The 19,607-nt window shown below is 39.6% G+C and overlaps 1 protein-coding gene across 2 annotated transcripts in view; it reads left to right on the forward strand.

Annotated features, from left to right (window-relative positions):
• The first annotated feature begins 1,534 nt into the window (after positions 1-1,534).
• LOC148063959 (neuropilin-1a-like) overlaps positions 1,535-19,607 on the forward strand; it is a 58,836-nt gene continuing 40,763 nt past the window's right edge. For both annotated transcript variants that reach the window (XM_087810425.1, XM_087810426.1), the window contains exons 1-2: positions 1,535-2,032; positions 2,323-2,497. In XM_087810425.1, coding sequence (XP_087666551.1) covers positions 1,951-2,032; positions 2,323-2,497 — 257 coding nt within the window. In that variant the 5' untranslated portion in view covers positions 1,535-1,950. The remainder of the gene's footprint in view (positions 2,033-2,322; positions 2,498-19,607) is intronic.

Consider the following 19,607-nt stretch of genomic DNA (forward strand, 5'->3'; position numbering starts at 1 on the left):
AAGGAAATGACCATTAAAAACTTAAGTTAAAGTTAAACTTGACAGTTGAGATATGGATTGAAATGCATTGAAAGCCTTTTTCTTTTGTTATTATTATTTAAGAAATAAAATGACTTTAATATAAAAAAAAAAACAAGTTTTCACTTCAATCAAAAGAAAAAAACATGACTTCCAATAATTGAAGCAACATTTTTTGGGGGATTTAATAATGAAGGTTTAGAAAGGTGCTCTATAAATATAAATTACTTACCTACTAACTAACTACAAATGTCCAAATAACACAAAAACAACTTTTATTTACTCATGGATTGAACTTTTTTATTAAACTTTTTCCTATTGATGCAACATTTTGTTTTTTTTTATTAACACGTTTCTCGATCGAAGCAAAAAATGTTGTAGATCTAGAAACACTTTTTTCAAGTAAAGCAACTTTTTTTTAAATTGAAATTATGTCTTGATGGAAACATTTTTTTTAAATATACTTTTTTAATTATTTTTTTTTTAATAAAGATTATACATTGATTTTTTTTAAAAATAAACATTAACATTTTTTGATATACATTAAACTTTTTTTTAATAAAGATTATACATTGATTTTTAAAAAAAATAAACATTAAACATTTTTTAATAAACATTAAACATTGATTTTTTTTAAATAAACATTAAACATATTTTTTAATAAACATTGAACATTTTTTAATAAACATTAAATATTGATTTTTTTATAAATAAACATTAACAATCTTTTTAAATAAACATTGAACATTTTTTAATAAACATTAAACATATTTTTTAATAAACATTGGAATTTGTTTCATAAACATTAAAAAAAAAAAAAAAAAAAAAACATTAAACATTTTTTTTATTAAACATTATACATTGATTTTTTTTAAATAAACATTGCACATTTTTTGATAAACATTAAACTTTTTTTTTAATAAACATTATACATTGATTTTTTTTAATAAACATTGCACATTTTTTAATAAACATTAAACATTGATTTTTTAAAATAAACATTGAACATATTTTTTTAATAAACATTGAACATATTTTTTTAATAAACATTAAACATATTTTTAAATAAACATTGGATTTTTTTTTTATAAACATTAAAAAAATAAACATTAAAAAAAAAAAAAAAAACATTAAACATTTTTTTAAATCGAAAAACTTTTTTTAAGTGAATCTTAAACTTCTTTGAAAAATGTTTTGAATCAAGCAACCTTTTTTAAAATAAAAATAATAATAATGAAGCAACACGTTTATGATACTTAAGAAACTTCGACATCATTCCTGTTCTAACAAACCTACAAAAATCGAAAACACTTTTCCCAGTAACAACAAAAAACATCCACGAACGCAACATTCCCTTCTCTCTCTGGAGCAGATGTTTCTTTTTTTGTGAACGTGTATCGATCCGTGGACCGTCAGTGTCACAGTCCACACCTCCGGGGCAGATCCACGTCAGTCTGCGTGCGCAGCTCTCCCTCCTCCCCGCTGCTGCTGCTGCTGCTCGCCGGTGTCAGAGTCAGAGTCAGACCCTCCAGACCCTCGGAGAGGTCGCTGTTCCTGCTGCTGTTCCTGCTGCTGCTGCTGCTGCTGCCGTTGCTGGTGCGAATCCTCACAGTGGAATTTGTGGGAGTGGAAATCTTGCCGCGACGGAGTAACCATTTAAAAAAAAGAAAAAGAAACCCTTCATGGCACCTTTCTGACCACGAGGGCGTCTCTTGTGGATTTTTTTTCTATCGCTGGATTATCGTGACTATCACGACATGGTAACTTGGTCCGCTCGTGGCGTGACGCCGCGCGGGATGCCGGTGACGCGACCAGCACTTTGAGTTCCGTCCACACACACACACACGCACACACCACACACACACACAGGGTTCTGATCGTGGAGGAAACATTTTTTGCTGCTTTGGATGCTGGTCCTGATCCTGACGCACCATGTCGCGCAGGAGGTTCGCTGGATCTCTATTGTTCCTCTTCATCCAAGTGCTCTCTTCTGTCGCGGCTCTGGCTCAGACCGGTAGGTGGTGGCGCTTTCTTTCATTTCCGTGGCATCGATCCGCTCCTTTTTTTTTAAATCACTGAAACTGTTGATCTAGAGACGCGTAAATCACTTTATTTGTGCGTAAATAGTTGCGCAGAGAGGTGACTCACTACGACTAAAAATAACAATTTAAAAAAAGTATATTAAACAATCTTTAATCAATGTAATCCACAAGTTATTCCGGGGTCAAGGGTCAGCTGTCAGGTTGTTTTTTTTTACCTGTGGCACCTCGCTTACGTGAGCCGCTTTGACGCTTCTGTCGGCAGATAAGTGCGGCGGTAACATAGAGATCAACGTCGCGGACTACCTGACCTCTCCCGGCTACCCAGGGGCGTACCCGCCCTCGCAGCAGTGCGTGTGGGTGATCACGGCGCCGGAACCGGGCCAGAAGATCCTCATCAACTTCAACCCGCATTTCGATCTGGAGGACCGAGACTGCAAGTAAGAGTTCAACACACACACGCGCGCGCACACGCAGACACACACACATGAATCCTGCCTGGATACAGCAGGGAAACTCTGCCCCCTGTTGGCCGGAGAGCCGCATGTCTGCGGGGATTGTGCTGGAAGCGCTTGACTGGAGATGAGTGAGATTTGTGATTCATTTTTGATGAGTGAGGCTGGTGGCGTTTGTCTTTGCTCTAGATTTGAGTGTCAGAGGATGAATCAAACAACAGTCTCGGATCTGGACTGGAATGTCGGGAAGGTTTTTTTTTGTTGTTTCTCTCTTGTGTAGAAAATGATCAATCATTCAGTTCTTGAGTTCATTAACTAAGACTCATTATTCCTGCATTTATTAGTGGACACACGTGGTCTCGCTCCACCTTCTACCAGGAGGATTCTTCTGGGTTCCAAGCATGGAATCTTCTGCTATGGAATGTTAAAAACCACTTGTTTTCTTTGCGTCTGACATCTTTACTCAAACACTCACATGTTGAGTCATTTCTGAGGTTTTTTTGGAATGTTTTCCATTGATTTTTACCTTTGTAAACATCATAGTCCACTAGTTGGTGCCTAACCTGACTCGGTTAATAATTTGCTAAACTTGAAAGAAATCTAATTATATAACTAAATTAAAAAGTAATTCATAGAAAAATAAAACCACAAAAACTGTGACAATGCGAAAAGAACATACAAATAATTGAACATCACACAATTTGACTAAATTAACATGTTTAAAAAATATATATTTAAAAAGACAAAGTATATAATTAAAAAATGTAAAAATAAAACTGCGAAACACACATTAAAAATAAATTAAAAGTTGACTCACACATTAAAAAAAATAATTAAAACAAATATTGAGGATTATAAAAGCAAAAAAAAAAAAAGAGGTAAAAAATCCAGTTGACCAAAGCAAAAGTTTAACATTTTCAATTGTATTCTTAATTTTCATTACATTTTCAGTACAATTTGTACTTGTTTTTTAAATTAATGTATGAATAAATAAGCTTTGTGGAAAAAAGAAAAAAAATGTCCCTCATAAAAAGTGTTAACATTAAAAAGAAAGTCCGTTAAAAACTATAACCCTATAAAGTAAATATAATCATGAAGTACATAATGAAGGCAGTTGATGTAGAAGTCAGTCAGTAAAAACAAAAAGAAAATTATCCCAAAAAATGTAACAAAATAAATCTCCACCATAATGGAAAAAAACCCCAGATACTATATGAACTATATATTGTATAAATAATAAGAGACTAAAAGATGATATAACTGAAGCAGGAGGTCGATATTATAAATAAACCTCACATAAGGATCCACATGGACGAGGTGTCCAGACCCCACTAGGAGCCTCATCGGGGCCTCGCCCCCCTGTGGTGACACACATGCTGGCTTGTGTTGCTCCTGACAAAAGCCTGAGTGTCTCCTGCTCCTCCATAAATAAGTCTTTTTTTTCAACAAAAACCTCCATAAACTGCAGACGCTTCTACGACGACGCTTCCATCGGCTCCGGTTTCAGGAGCGTCCTGTGGCTCCGAACCCCGGGCGAGACCCGCCGGTGTCTGGAGTGACGTTAAACGCTCTTTAAGCACTTAATGAAACGTAGTAAATCCCGATGATAAAAGTTTGATTATGATCTCCGCAGATGACATCCCAGTTGGTTAATGTGGCGGAATAAAGCAGCCGGATCGTGAGCTCAGCGGAGCTCGGTTTCAGGAACGATCAGCGAAAAGATTCAGAGATGATGTTGGCGATGCTAGCGATGCTGTTAGCGCTAGCGACGCACTTCGTTTGAGCTACTGTTGAATGTTTATAGACTCTTCCTAACATGTTGTTGAGTCATTCGAAGAAGAAAAAGTTATTTTAGTCGCACATCTTCTTTTATTGACAGATTTGAAGCTATATGTTGTGATCTCTCGCGTTAGCATTTTTGATGCGCTAATGTAGCTAATGTAGCAAAGCTGTTTACGTTCTGCTTGTGTGCCCAAACTTTCGCTCACATTTTGTCGATGGTTGCTGTATTTTCATGAGCAGAAGAAAAACAATTTGTGCCGTATTATTATTTATTCATGTTTTCTTTCCCAAGTTTTTCTTTCTACATAAAAAAAAATTAGGTTATGTGATGCTAGTGCTGTTAGTAAAACAACTAAATCTGTTTCGTTTTTTTTATACATATTTTTATACTAAATATATATTTCAAATACATTTACAACAATAACTAAAACTAAAAAAAGAAATCATTAAATTAAAATACATTAAAAATAAAATGTAAAAAAAATCAACATTACATATTGTTTTCAAAGTTTCTTCTTTCAAAACCTTTTAAATTTTCCAAAATTCAGGGGTTTTTTTTTCAAAAAAGCTTTCTTACTGAAAAAGACGTGTAAATACTACAATATCAGTTCATGTTTGTAACCATTGAGCTAATGGCTATAAAGAAAACTTAGAGTAAGTAGGTCATTTTTATTTATATAGCGCTTTTCCAGACCAGGGTCACAAAGCGCTTAAACAATCAAAACAATATTCAATAAAGTATATACTTTAAAGGTCAAGATAAAACTGATAACACAACAGGAGTTCCAGAAAATCAAGGTAACAAACAGATATTAAATTAAACTGATTTAAAAAATGTTGTTTAAACACTGTAAAACGACATTAGTAATGGGTGAAGGTCTGCACTCTCTGTGTGTGTTTTTATTAATGGTATATATTATTTGACATTGAACTTGACTTTCCACTGGTTCTGGCTCAGGAAGCTGCTGAGTTTGCTTTTTTTTTTAAATTCTGACATTTCAACGAGTGCGTTTTACCACATTCGAGCGCCGCCTGCCAGCTGGGGCGCCCCACAGGCCCCCAAACATCCATGTCTTCACGCTGCTCCTCCGCCGTCGTTACCGTTGACGGGCGGATCGACGCTCTCGCTCTTCTTTTTAAAAATCTGAAGTGAGAAAGGCGGCCACCCAGGGGTGCCGAGTCTTCGGCGAGACCACAGAGCGCCGCTGCAGACGGTGATGAGTTGATGGTGGGATCAGAACGACTGGACCGCCCCAGCGCTTCTGCAAGCGTCAGAACCGCAGAGATGCTGTCAGCTGAAGAGCCCCTGAGCAAGGCTTTAATTGCAACCGTGTGTCGAGGCCTCGCCGCTCACCGCACAACAACTTTTTCTTTCTTTTCTTTTTCGATTGTTGATGACGACTTCTTTCGATGACGAGGTCCGTCGACGCGCTCGAGGCATGTTTTTTTTGGTTAGACATTTATTTAAAAATAGTTTCCTGGATCCAATAGTTTGTGTGCAACTATTCTAGTACGTGCTGACGATGCATGAAAACATGACAACACAGAACCGCCCGGTAAATAAATGCAGTGAGACAAGTGTTGACAGGAGGAGAGGCTGCTTGTCAAGACCACAATCTGGACGAACCAGACAAAAACAGCAATTAACGTACAGTTACAACAGAGGATGATTCGTAGAAAGTGATGATCAAGACACAGTCGTGTCAGTTGTGTCCAAATGAGAGACTAATAAAGGTTTGTGTCCTAATAGTAGCCACGCCCACCTTTGTGTAGAAGATGGAATGTATCATCTGTGGGATGTATACTGGCAAGAACCTGGCTATACGATACATATCACGGTACAGTGACAACGATAAGATATATTGTGATACTGTAGTAACAACAATATATTTGTAGTATTGTCGAGTACTTGACTCTGGTGTTGCAGTATTTACAGACCACATGACTCTTGATGAAGTCGTAACTGCTTTCATTTGTTTTCAAACTAAAATATGTCTTAACATCAGCTTTAAAAGCTGCTGGAGTCACTGTATCCTCTCGTCCTCAGTCATACCCGGAATTTACAGACCACATGACTCTTGACGAAGTCGTAACTGCTTTAGTTTGTTTTCAAACTAAAATATGTCTTAACATCAGCTTTAAAAGCTGCTAGAGTCGACTGTATCCTCTCGTCCTCAGTCATACCCGGAATTTACAGACCACATGACTCTTGACGAAGTCGTAACTGCTTTCATTTGTTTTCAAATCAAAATATGTCCAAAAATCAGCTTTAAAATCTGCTGGAGTCCACTGTATCCTCTCGTACTCAGTCATTGGCTGGGCTATATTGGGATTTCAATGTTCCTCTAGCTGTAGAGAACGTTATGACGGCGGCAATCTTACCATAGGAAGTTTAATTGCGACACAAAAATAAACGTGGCGTGAATATTTGCATGTTAGTTATATTATTTTAAAAATATATATTATTTTGTTTTACACACATTGTATTGAAATAAAAACTATAAATGTACCACAGGAACTCTCAGTAACTCTGGGAAATCTGTGATGGCATATTTGGATCCTCTACGGCAACTAGATTCGGACAAAAAACGTAGAATAGAACACATTCTGGGAAAGAAGCGATCGATTTGCGCATGTGTGTTGCACTCAAAATACACAACTTTATCTATAAAGCCGATAACACAGCGTGTTTTCGAGTCTCCAAGCATCGATTTTTATTTTATTTTATGAAAGATAAAGAGGGATTGAGAAGTTCCAGGGAAAGTTTGTTGTTGACCAGGAAGTCAGTTTAGAGGAAAACATGTTTGTGATAAAATAGTTTTTCACTCAAAAACGGTCGTTCTCGGAATCTCCCAGTTTACCACAAACCACTGTCACGTTTCAACTGTAAACATCAGGACGTTTGGTCTTCTACGATGAGTAAATGTACACAGACTCCATTATTTGTTTTTCATTATTTGCTTATTTCCTCTTCATCTTTCATAAATCGATGCTTCGATGTAAAGTAAATATCTGCCGGACGACTGTTTTCTCCGTTCAACTGTGTTTGTGTTTTTTTTCGTCGCCATTTTCCAACAATACTGATGACATACGTACTTGTTTATGAAGAATATCAAAGTTTTGGGATTTTTGGCCCACCGGTCCGTGAGGTATTAGTTACTAGGCTGCACAGAAAGAAAAAAAAACATTGTGTTTTATAGATTATTACTGTCTGAAACGTGTCTTGTTTTAAAAAAAAGATGGCATTTCTTCCGAAGTAAAATTAGCTTGTGGCTCCTGACGCATCAAATTTCACTTCCTCTAATTTCATTGATTTAAACAATTAAACATACACTATATATTACTTTATATTTAAACAACTTATGGTGTTTTTTTTAATCCAGGCTATGTTTTTTCTGTACATCGAGACGATCTTTCTAATTGAAAGTTATTAAACTTATTTAAAATGATTAACATTATTATTACATAATGACACTTTTCTAAGCTTTTCCAATTATACCAAAATGGTGTAAATATTAATCAAGTTATGACATTTTTAGATTGAACAGCCGAAAATATTGAACCCTATTGACTCAGTATTAAGGAGATTTACTAGAATTTTATTATTATTTTTGTTGTTGTTTTTTTTCACCGGTTTTAACAATTCATAACTTTCTTTATATTTATCGCAGGAAAATGATTCTTATATCACTGGAATCAAGATCTGTCTGATAGTAATAATAATAATAATAATAATAATAGCTTTAAAGAAATCAATTAATCTTTAAAAATGTATGTTCATGTATAACTTTAATAGCCGACAAACATTCAAAAGAAAGATCTCCTCACTGCTGGTAAGCGACCTCCTTCAATTCATTGTTTTTTTTAACCTGCTCTTTTAAAAGAGAAATATAAATTCAAGCTTCGTTTGTGACGATTTGTTCAAAAAACATGGAAGTTAAAACTGCTCTGTTTAAGCTAGCTGTTTGTTAGCGGATGCTAGCTGAAGCAGGTTAGCTGCAGGCATATAAAAAACAACAACTATTTATTCCTACAAACAGAACCTTGTTCGGTTATTTTGAGTCTCAGTTAGATAACTCTTTGCTTCAACTAAAATCAACAATTGAGAAATAAATACCTTTTAAAGTTAAATAAAAGTAGCAAATGCTAGCTAGCATCACCTAGCAAACACAGAGCTAACTTAAACTTGAACAAAAAAAGCTTAAAATGATTTGCTTTTGCTCATAGTTTACTCTGTGCTTGAAAAAATACCAATTTAATCTCTTCGCCGTCTCGAAATAGAACAGGAAAAAGGAGCAATATTTTTGTGTTTTATTACTCCCCGAGTAGGGATTTGCACAGAAGCAGCAGCAATATATACAACATAATGCAGACAAGGCGAAGGAGAAGTCGCTAAATAAATGAATAAAATAAGTATCAAAGCGTGAAATGAATCAGTGCGAGAAGAAGAACAAACGCACACTTTATTGGAATTCAATCAGACATTTTCAGGGAGGAAACCGGAGTGTCTCGGACAAACCCCGGACGAGCCGTGCATCGGAACGACGGCAACTCTTTAACCTCCAGAATCAATTTCATGACATCATCAACTTTATTATCAGTTTTATTAGCGGCGCTTTTTACGTCCTCGTAAACCTCCCGGCTTATAAAAATGTCGTCTGATAAAGGTTCATTTTAGACTTCCTGTATGCCGTCAGATATGTATTTTTGGAAGTCGTAATTAACGGTCAGCGGCGGCGGCGGCGGCGGCGAGGAAGTGGCGTTGTCACGCAGATGTCGGATACGAGCCAGCGCTTTGCTTGTCTTTGTTTGCCTCGTAAACAGCCGCCATGTTTCCCAGCGCCGTGACACGATTGTTCCATATTCAGGCCAGTAATTAAATCATGGGAGCCACCGGTGAAGTGACGGGGGAGGCGTGAGGGGGGAGGCGTGAGGGGGGAGGCGAGGGCGGGGGAGACGCTCCTGCTTCCGTCCTGTAACCCAAATTCAAGTGACAAGAAGAAGCTCGAGAGTCAAATCGACTCGTTCCAGGGACTTCTTTGGCCGAGTCTCGACTGGATTCTTGATGATTAATGTTCAGGAGAAGCTGGAGTCGTTTCTATGGAAGTAAATCACTGCCATAATGTATTAAAGAGTCTAAACTCTGATTTATTTTTATTTCACTGGATTGTTAAGGGATTTTTTAAGCATTAAAATGAGTGAAGTCAATCATTTGTATATATTTATACATGGAGCTGTCTCGCCTGCAGTTAATACATAACTCTAGAATTCTGACCTGCTCTAGTAGAAGAACTCACATTTCAAACTGTGATTGTTTTATGTGTATTTTCCCCTTATATTGTTTATAGTTTTAACTGTGTATTGTTTTTGATTGTTAAAGCGCTTTGCGACCCTGGTCTAGAAAGGTGCTTTAGAAATAACAATTTCTTACTTACTTACTTACATAAAAATGAATTTAAACTATACTAAACTATACTATACTAAACTAATATTAAAAAAATGTATGTTCTATTTTATGAACACATGATGGGATCATGTGACTGACTTTTACTGACATTTTACTATAGAATTTAAAAGGATACAAATTCAAAAATATTACATTTTTGAATAATTATTTTAGAATTCTCATAACAAGAACGTCAAACGTTTTTGATGTAATTCTTTAAAGGGACAAAAATGTAACCTTTCAATATACTTAATATTGAAATTAATAATTAAAAAATATAATTCAACGCTTAACCCTTGTGTTATCTCGGGGTCAACGTGACCCGAAGGCCCCGAGAACAAATGTGTATGTGGTATCCCTCGTGTAATCTCTGGGTCAAGGCCGTTGACCTCCTTGGCTTCCATAAAAACAGTGGTGGAGGTCGTTCACCCAGAGGCCACACAAGGGATACCACAAACACATTTGTTTTCAGGTCTTTGGGTCACGTTGACCCTGAGAATGGTTAAAAAAAAAGAAGACGGCATTTAATTTTCATTCAATATTCTGATGGCACAGAAACTGACTCACAAGAAGATGTGGTACTTTTCCTCAAAGTATGACTCAAAGTGACTCACCTTCGGGTTCTAAGGGACTGAGTCACATGTGATGGGATTCAGTGCTTCGCTGTGATTTTCCACTTTTACGATCTGGACTCGCTTCTTGTCGGGTAACTCGAGTCACAGCGAGTCGCACGGATCCCGATTCGGTTCGAACGCAACAAGCCCGGCTCCCGGCGACCGTACAGGACCGGGCGACAGGAAGTGAGCCCGACACTTCCTGTGTGTCTCGGACGAGCTCGGCGGTCCTGCTAAAACATTCAGTGTGTGGTCCCTCGCTCTCCGGGACCCATCTGGACCAGAACAAATCTATTTTTAAAGCACAAGGCTGAGGCAGTGAGCGAAGTGGTTCCCTGAGGAGCGTGGGAAAAACACCCGAGCGCGGGACATGCGTCGGTGGCATCATAATTTGGGACGTCTTTCTAGGAGTTGGCTGAACTACTTCCTCCTACGTGAACCAGCTCTGGCACAGTTGGAGAGCGTCACACACACACAGACACACACACAAACACACAAACTGTTGTTTTTAATTCAAGTGTTTAAAAAGTTACTTTAAATGAATAAACAAAATAAAAATCATATCAAATCTAATTCAATTATTTATGTTGCTGCTGCTTCCATGATGGTCGACTTGTGATCGTCTCTTGTTCGTGAGCGACTGCTGCTAGACTGTTGGGGGGTCAGGGGGGGGGTTTTATAGACAATAGTGACAGAACTGCCGTGACCTCCAGCTGACGACTCGTGATCGTCCAAAATAAGTTTAGTCACAGGACAGTTTACAGAAGTCACACGACGACAGTGAGTCTGTGTTGAAATGTCAACTTTTTAAGTGACATTAGACATTCAGGAGATGTTTGAGTCGCAGGAGGAAGTTATGGGTTAGTATGGATGGATCATGGATGGATGAATGGACAAATGGATGTATTTTTTAATAGAAGGATGTTTTTATGTATGGATGAATTAATGGATGATGAATGGATGAATAAAATAAAGGGTTATTAAAGGATGGGTGGATAGGAGGGTGGCTGGATGGATGAATGAAAAGATGATGGATGGATGGATTGATGGTTTGATGGAAGAAAAGATGATTGATGAATGGATAATGAAATGTAAAGAATTGTTATTGATGGATGGATGGATGAATGGAGGATGCAAGGATGATTGATGAATAGATGGATGGAAGAAAGGATGATATTATGAATGATGAAGGGTTATTGATGGATTGGTGGATTAATGGACAAATGATGGATGGATGGATCATGGAAGGAAGGATGATGGATGGATGGAAAGATGACGGATGGATGGATGGATGATTGATGGAGGGATGGAGGATGGATGGAAAAAGGATGGATGGGAGGATGGGAGGATAAATGATGGATGAGGGATGGATGGATGAATGGATGAATGGAGCATGATTGATGGAAGGATGGCTGATTGGTGGCTCGATGGATGGATCGATAGATGGAGGATGATTAATGGAAGGATCGATGATTGATGGATGGATGGATGGATGGATGGATGGATGGGAGGCTTCAGGATGGATAGAGGGATGGACAGATAAATGGATGGAGAATGATTGATAGAGGGATGGATGATTGATGGATGGATAAACGAGTGAAAGGGTGGATGGATGATTGATGGATGGATGAATAAATGAGTAAAAGGGTGAATGGATGGATTCCTTCAACGCACATGAGCAGCTTTTCTGTTTCCAACTCTGTATCTGTTGAGTCACATGAGTCATCTGAGTCAGAAGTCTTCTCAGCACATTGTGTGTGTTTGTGTGTGTGTGTGTGGGGGGGGGGGGGGGTGTGTGTGTGAACTCATCATAACCTGGTGTCTATTGTGTGTAGTCGCTGGCTGTGTAGAAGTGTGACTGGAGTCTTGTTTGTGTTGTTTTCGGATGTCGGACCCCTGAGGGAAGTGAGTCGTCCTGCAGCTTCACGGCGGGCCAGAGTCTGACACCTCCTGACCTTGATGACAGATGTCCCTTCTCCTCCTCCTCATCCTCCTCTTCCTCCATCTCCTCCTCCTCCTCCTCCTCCTCCTCTGGCCTCAGGCTGATCTGTCGCTTCTTCATCTCCTCCTCCCCTCTGGTTCATGAAGCCTCTAATCATCCTGCTGTCTCCTCTCACTCCTGACCTCCGTTTGCACTCGTCCTCCTCCCTCTCTCCCTCTCTCCCTCCATCCCTCTCTCCCTCTCTCTGATAAAGTTTGTGGAACTTTTAGGGAGAAAACACACGAAAATAATGACGGCAATTTGAGCGGCGCTGCCGTTATCAGAGCCACATTATCGGAGGAGGCAATTTGCGGCGTGACGGGTGTCGGATGGAGACATTAGCGTCTGAGAGGAAGTGAAACGATCATGTGACTCGAACAATCCGACACAATCTGAGGAGGAGAGACTCTCAGAGCAGCTGTCAGTCACTGGGATCCCAAGAGCAGGGAAAATAGAGGCTTCAGCGTCGCCTTTCCAGAGCGAGAGGAAACCGGAGTGTCTTTCGTCGGTGATTTTTCTAAATGACCACAGAGAGGGAGTCGCGGTTTGGAGACGTTGTCATGACGACGGGCACACATGTTACCACAAGGACCGAACCGCACTGACTCCGACTTGTTTTAATGAAACATTTGGTTTAAACTTTGTGACGTGTTTATTGCGAATTGTTCTTTTGGGGCATTTTTTCACATTCTTTCCTTTAAGAGGATTTTTGGGTTTTTTTCCAGGAGTTTCCAGACTTTCAGAAAATCCCATTTTCGTAATATTTGTGGCATTTATTTGTGCTTACATGGTCAGTCGGGACTTTAACCTTGTGTTCGCTTCATTTTCTTTGTTAAAAAGTAAATTTTGAAAACTTTTTCAATTGAAAATAATTGGTCTATTCACGATTTTTGAAAATACTTACAATTTTTAAAATGTGTTCATTAGTAAAGTTACTTTTTGGGCATTTCTTTTTTGATTAAATAAATTATATTGTTCACCAGGAACCTTTTTTTTCTGCATTTCTCCCCCAATTTTAGTAACCTTCATTTCTGGCCTTTTTTATCTTATTTTTTCAAATTTCTTTCTACCGAAATTTGGGCAATACTTCTTTGCGTTTACATTGTCAGCCACAACCTGAACTTTTATTTTAAGGCATTTTCCCCATGATTCAAGTTCTTCCCAAATTGTAAGATTTTGGCGCCTTATTAAAATCATGTTTCCGAAATTCATTTTTGTTATTAAAGTACATTTTTGAGAATTATTTTCAATCGGATACATTTAATTATCTCAGGTATTTTTTTTTATTCCATTTACGTTTTGCTAGGTTTTCGCCATGTTTCCCATTTTTAAAAAGGTAGATTTTACAATTTTTTTTAGATTTTTTGAGACTGTACTAATTCGATTTTTAAAGTCTCGTTTACATTTGACACGATTTTTAGACATTTTCGTTAGAGATGGATGGACACGAAATTATCTTTCTTACTTACTTACTTACTTACAGTACTAGAATATATGTGCGCCCCTGGTGGACACCAGGTGTCACTGCGGCTACAAACCCATTGAGCGAGCTGTATGAGCCTCTGATTCAGCGACTCTGACTCACTGGAGGATACAGATGTGGATTCAGCTGCTCCTCGTTGAGAGGTTAAATAATCAGCCGCAGCAACTCTTTAGGCAAAAACAATCGACTGGAAAAAAAAAGGAAGAAAAAGAAAAAGCTTCGACTCCAGATGATGGTTTTCCTTTGACGGCAAATATTTGTGTGAATCCCGCGATTGTTTCTCCGAACGAGCGAGTGTGACGATAATTGTCTGGAACCCCGGGTCGGATCCGTAATGACCCGCGAGAGTCGTCGGCGCGAACGAAAACACATGTCAGATTAGATTCTTAACGAGCAGATTAACGAGGAGTGAGAGTCGGTCGGGGGGGAAACCTTGTCAGCGACGTCACGCAGCTGCAATCCTGGATTTATAGGAAGCTCCGAGTGATGCGGTCCAGATGTGCGGCGCTGCTGAGCCGGACAGATGTGTCAGCGCGTACCTGGTTTGGATGTTCCTAGCATCGATTTTGTTCTAGAGTGATCGGAACATACAAACTTTAATCTAATCTCAACAACGTGGGATTGTTTGGATGAAGTTTAAAATGCTAAAGTTGCTTGAGTGATGAAAGTTTTAGATGCCAAGGCGGCCATTTTGTTAGCGTTTAGGGCTGAATGCTAACCTCTTAGCTCGCAGCCGAGTCCAGGAGAAAACTTCTGAGACTTGAGGTCAGTTTTCTAGTGCTAGCATTCTAGCTAATGGAGGGTTGAAGGACGGAATTTTGCACATGGCGCTAACAATGAGGTCGAAGATGTTTTTGACCGCTTTAGCTACGAGGGAAGAACTAAATGACGTCACAAACATTGACTACTTAAAATGTTAGCTTCAAATGTTTGCTTCAAATGTTTGCTTCAAATGTTAGCTTCAAATATTAGCTTCAAATGTAAGCATCCGTTTTATGCCCCCAAAAAATAAGGCTAGTTAAATATCACTGTACTCTAGCTAAAGTGCTATTGAAGTTTGTTTCTTTAAACTACACCAGAATGCTAAAGTAGCCAATTTCTGTAAACTTAACTTGACAGCACCATAGACTGAAAATAAGGAGCTCGAGAAGTATTTCTATAAAAAACTTTGTGAGTTTATCAAGTGTAAAAAAAAAAAGTGAGTCAGAAGCCGTGAGCATAAAAACACCGGATGCTAATCTCGCTAATTTGTGAGTGGGTTGCTAAATTTGTAGACTTTGAAAGATAAGAGCCAAAACTTTATCAACACCTTGCTTCTCCTCTTCAAGCCATCTTTGCACAGCAGTTCACTCCCTCAAGAACCTCTCTTTGCTCATAAAACCCCGTCACGCATTAGAGCGCGGAACATCGGAATGCAGCGAAACACAAAGCAGACGTTCACTTCTTTGCCGATGATGCGGCGATCTTGTGAACAGACGACAGAAAGCTGCTCTGTCCTCTTCGCAGGAAGTCGAGTCGGCTCTGAAGTCAGACTTTTCTGATTTTTAACCGTTTTATTTTTAAATTTTCGATGAGCTTTATCTCGAAACTTGTGCTCCCGATGACCCCGGTGACCTCGTCACGATGTAAATCCCGATCAGGTCGGGATAGTAAACGAGTCGATCACAAGCTGGAGAAAACAAGAACGTTTATGACCTGTTTTAGTCACAACCCCTCATTAAACTCAGACGTTAGCGATCACAAGACGAAACCTCGGCTAATGCGCTCGATAATATGTTGACGTCGTCCGCCTGAGACGTTTCTCTGTGAACTTTTATAGCGGCGCTGTAACCCGATGTCACGCTCCGGCTGAGACGCCGGGGGGTCAGAGGTCAGAGTCCGCAGGGTGAAAGAGCGATCGCCGGTGTCGGAGGTTTTGTTCCGTTAACGACCCTGCAGCGGCGACACTGAAGCTTCTTCTTGAAGGAGGATGTGATGAATCCGCCGCGGCCCCGGGGCGACCACCCATCGGGACGCCAAGGCGGAAGATACACACTTTTTTCTTGACGACTCGCATGTGTGGGAGGCGAACGCACAAACACTTATTTGACAAAGAGAGGAACATATGTCTCGACAAAAAGTGTGCGTTTAGGTGTTGTTTGGCTGAAGTGGCTGCTCACAAACACACGCTAACGTTAGCATCCTTAGATAAACTGCTAACATTAGCATAACATAACTATGATGGGATTTGAACCCGCAAGCATGCGCCTCTTTTTACGTCACATACAAAAATCTCACTGCTTTGGAATTTAGCAACTGGACGTTAACGACTTTTGAGCTAGCTCGCATCAATGTGTTAATGGCTACTGTAAAGTAAATACATTTCATAGTTCAAAACCATAAAAAAAAATGTTGTCTGAAGACGAGATTTGTCATTTCGTACAGGTTTAACTCCTCAAATCTTTCTGGACATTCAATGTTGTGTGATGAGTTCACTGAGGGGGAGTGAGGCGAACAGGGAGATTGTTGTATAACGAGTTGGTTAATTGAGTTAGAAAGTGAATCTAAAAAGGGATTTGAACTGCGTTAGAAAACTAAATGGACATCTCAATTAGATTCTTTATGTCGGTTTATTTCTTTACATTATTAAGGTCTTTAAGTGTGTTATTAAGTGTCTCTTAAATAGATTTTCTATTGTATCATCAGTGTATGTTTGTACAAAACTCTCTTTTCATTGAAATATTCACATTAGAAAATGATCTTAAGCCCCGCCCACTTAAAAAACACTTGGTTTTTTCTGGATATTAACTATTGTTTATCATAACCACACCCACTCTGCTGTGATTGGTCTATTGAACATCTAGGTTTGTCACCGTGCATCATCAATCCTGAAAGTGTACACCTCCAAGGGACTCATTGTTTAAACAAAGCCGGGGTGATTACATCTGGCTGAGGGAGGAGCGAAGTCATTATTATGTCAGAATGGAATCCGCTCTCGTAACCTTTAGTTTGCCAAGATTTCAGACGGGGGGAGAGCTTTATAAAGTAAAACCTTCAAAACATGGTCACGATGAGGGAGATACTGCATCTTGAAGAGGAAGACTTCGTCATTTAAAGAGTGAGTCATGAGAGTCTGGTTTTCATGTTTGTTGCCCTTTAAGTTCTAAGATCCGTTTGACCTTTTCGTCTACATTTAATTGGTATTACACAGTCAAGAACACTCTGAGGTTTTTCATTAAAACGCTAAAAACTGGTGTCTATTTAACTGTAAAAAGAGAGAAAAACAACAGGGAACGAATCCAAATAAGCACTGGTGGAGGTAATGTAGTCGCAGAAGAGTTAGTGCTGAGTTCATGTTGATATTGTTCTCGAGCTCCTTCAGCAACCACGACTGCTGAGCTGTTTCAGAATCAGCTGCTGAATCTTCGAGTCGGCAGTGAGATGGTTTTGCGGAACATTCCCAGTCGGTAGAAAGAGTGACTCAGTGTTCCGGAGAAGAAGTCAGTGGACTGCTGACTGGGTGAGGTTGTTGAGGAAGTGGTTGAGTTCCTTCACCGCGACGTTTCTATTTGTAGCTCGACGTTTCTCGTTTCACCGCAGCATGTTTGTTGAGGGACTTTTGTCGTGTTGATGACGAAACTTACTGATCCGGTGTCTTTTCAGTTTGTTGACCGGTTGAAAAGATGGAGTGTTCAGATCAAAAAATTTGGATTCTTATGAAGTTCTGGCCACATGGCCTCCACCCAGATGTGCGCCTTACCGGTCCAGGAGACATCCTAGAACTTCACCTTGAACATGTTTAACTTTGAGTGTCTCCTTGTTGACTGGCTCCAATAACCTGGTCATGTTTAAGGATATAGGGACCAACCGATTTAGGTAAAATCCTGACAAAATGAAAAATCCACAGTCGAGGTCTTTTTTAAAAAAACCCTGGGTAAGTTCTCGGTCCTATGAACTACCACTAGCTAGAATGCAACCCCAGCAAAGAAGAACGGTGGACCATCTCTGCAGCAAGAATTCTGACCCGCTCCACTAGAAGAACTCACATTTCTCCGATCCTTAAAACTCTTCACTGGCTTCCAGTTTCTTTCAGGATCAACTTTAAAATTCTGGTTCTTACTTTCAGATCTATTCATGTACAAGCTCCTCCTTACATCACTGATCTGATCCAGACTTACACCCCAGCTCGGGCTCTGAGGTCTGTGGATCAGAATCTACTGATGGTTCCTGAACACGGTTCAGGACCAGAGGAGAGAAATCTTTTCAGGCTGTTGATCCTAAGCTTTGGAAAGATCTTCCTCTCTCTTTGAGCTTGATGGATCTACTGACTCCTTTAAGAAACATCTTAAGACTTTCTTATTCGTGCAGGCTTGTCCTTGATTTTCTGGAACTCCTGTTTTGTTATCAGTTTTCTTTTCCCTTCAAAGTATATACTTTATTGAATATTGTTTTGATTGTTTACGCGCTTTGTGACCCTGGTCTGGAAAAGCACTATATGAATAAAAATGACTTACTTACTTACAATGAAATCCACCATTAAAGGAGAGTTTTGTCTTCTGGCTCGGCTGTTATTTCCCATCCACCCATCTCTATCCTCCTCTCACTTGTGAACAAGACCCGGATACCTGAACTCCCTGAGGGAAGATCTCTGGACGGAAACATTTTTTCTTGTTAGTATCTCCAAAGTTACCGTGTCGGCGCCTGAAGATCTCCGTGTTCTTCTGAAGAAGTGTGAAATTTTTTCAAAGTTATATAAACTCTGGGAACGTCACCAAAACTATCATCTCAATACGTCTCTGTCTGAAGTGTTTCTCTGCGTGTCAATAGTGGCAGCGTTACAAAAACCCACCTGGAACCCTTCCCCGGTTCTTTTTCCTATCATTTCCTTGTTCAACACAGTCGCTCTGTTTGTCTACCGCGGTCTTTGGCTGCTTCTCTTCCTTCACCGGTCTTCTGTCTTGACGTCTTATCTGTCCGATCGCCCGTCCATCAGCGGCATGGTTCCCGCGAGATTCCTCGACAGTTTTCGGGCGAGCGCTTTAATTGAAGCGGCATGTTTCCGGGAGCGGCGGAGGCGCTGTCGCTCTCCGAGTGGAACTCTATCGTGTCAACGTCCAGTGGAAGTGAAAAGTTGTTTATCGCTTTGACCCGACGAGGTGTGGATTCGGTGTCGTCTGACAAAGAGGCTTTTTTGCCTCCTCCAAAATCTCTCCGGTGAACCTTCTCGGTTCTCGAGGAAACCCCATCTGTGTTTGTTTAAGTTTGGACCCAACACTCCGACAAATTGTTGGTGTCCGTTTCAATCTATCCTCCCCGGTGAGGACTTTACAAAAATGTGCTCCGGACAAAGACGCTTTAGAACCCGAGAAGGCTGTATTTCAACACTTGGCGATTCTGAATCACCACTTGCTTCGAGACTAAATAATCGATTCTGATGTTGGCCGGATGAAAAGGGGGGGAACGCGGCTTCGGATTTGGATCTTGAAAATATCTCAAACTTAATTCCCAAACTCTGCTCGCTTCTTGTCCCGCCACAGAGTCGGGATTTGTTGGCAGAGTCGACGTTTGTGCTTCCATCGACCACATTTTTAACTGTACCGACAAAAATGTTCCACTGTTGTGCCGGTATGTAGACTATGATCACCACAATAACCCTTGGTTTCAAAACAAATGAAAGCAGCTAGAGGAACATTGAAATCCCAATAGGTCCCGGCAATGACTGAGGACGAGGGGATACAGTCGACTCCAGTAGCTTTCAAAGCTGATGTTTGGACATATTTTGGTTTGAAAACAAATGAAAGCAGCTTGAG

This window comes from Callionymus lyra, chromosome 16 (genome assembly GCF_982586985.1).
Source record: "Callionymus lyra chromosome 16, fCalLyr1.hap1.1, whole genome shotgun sequence".
Lineage (NCBI taxonomy): Eukaryota > Metazoa > Chordata > Actinopteri > Syngnathiformes > Callionymidae > Callionymus > Callionymus lyra.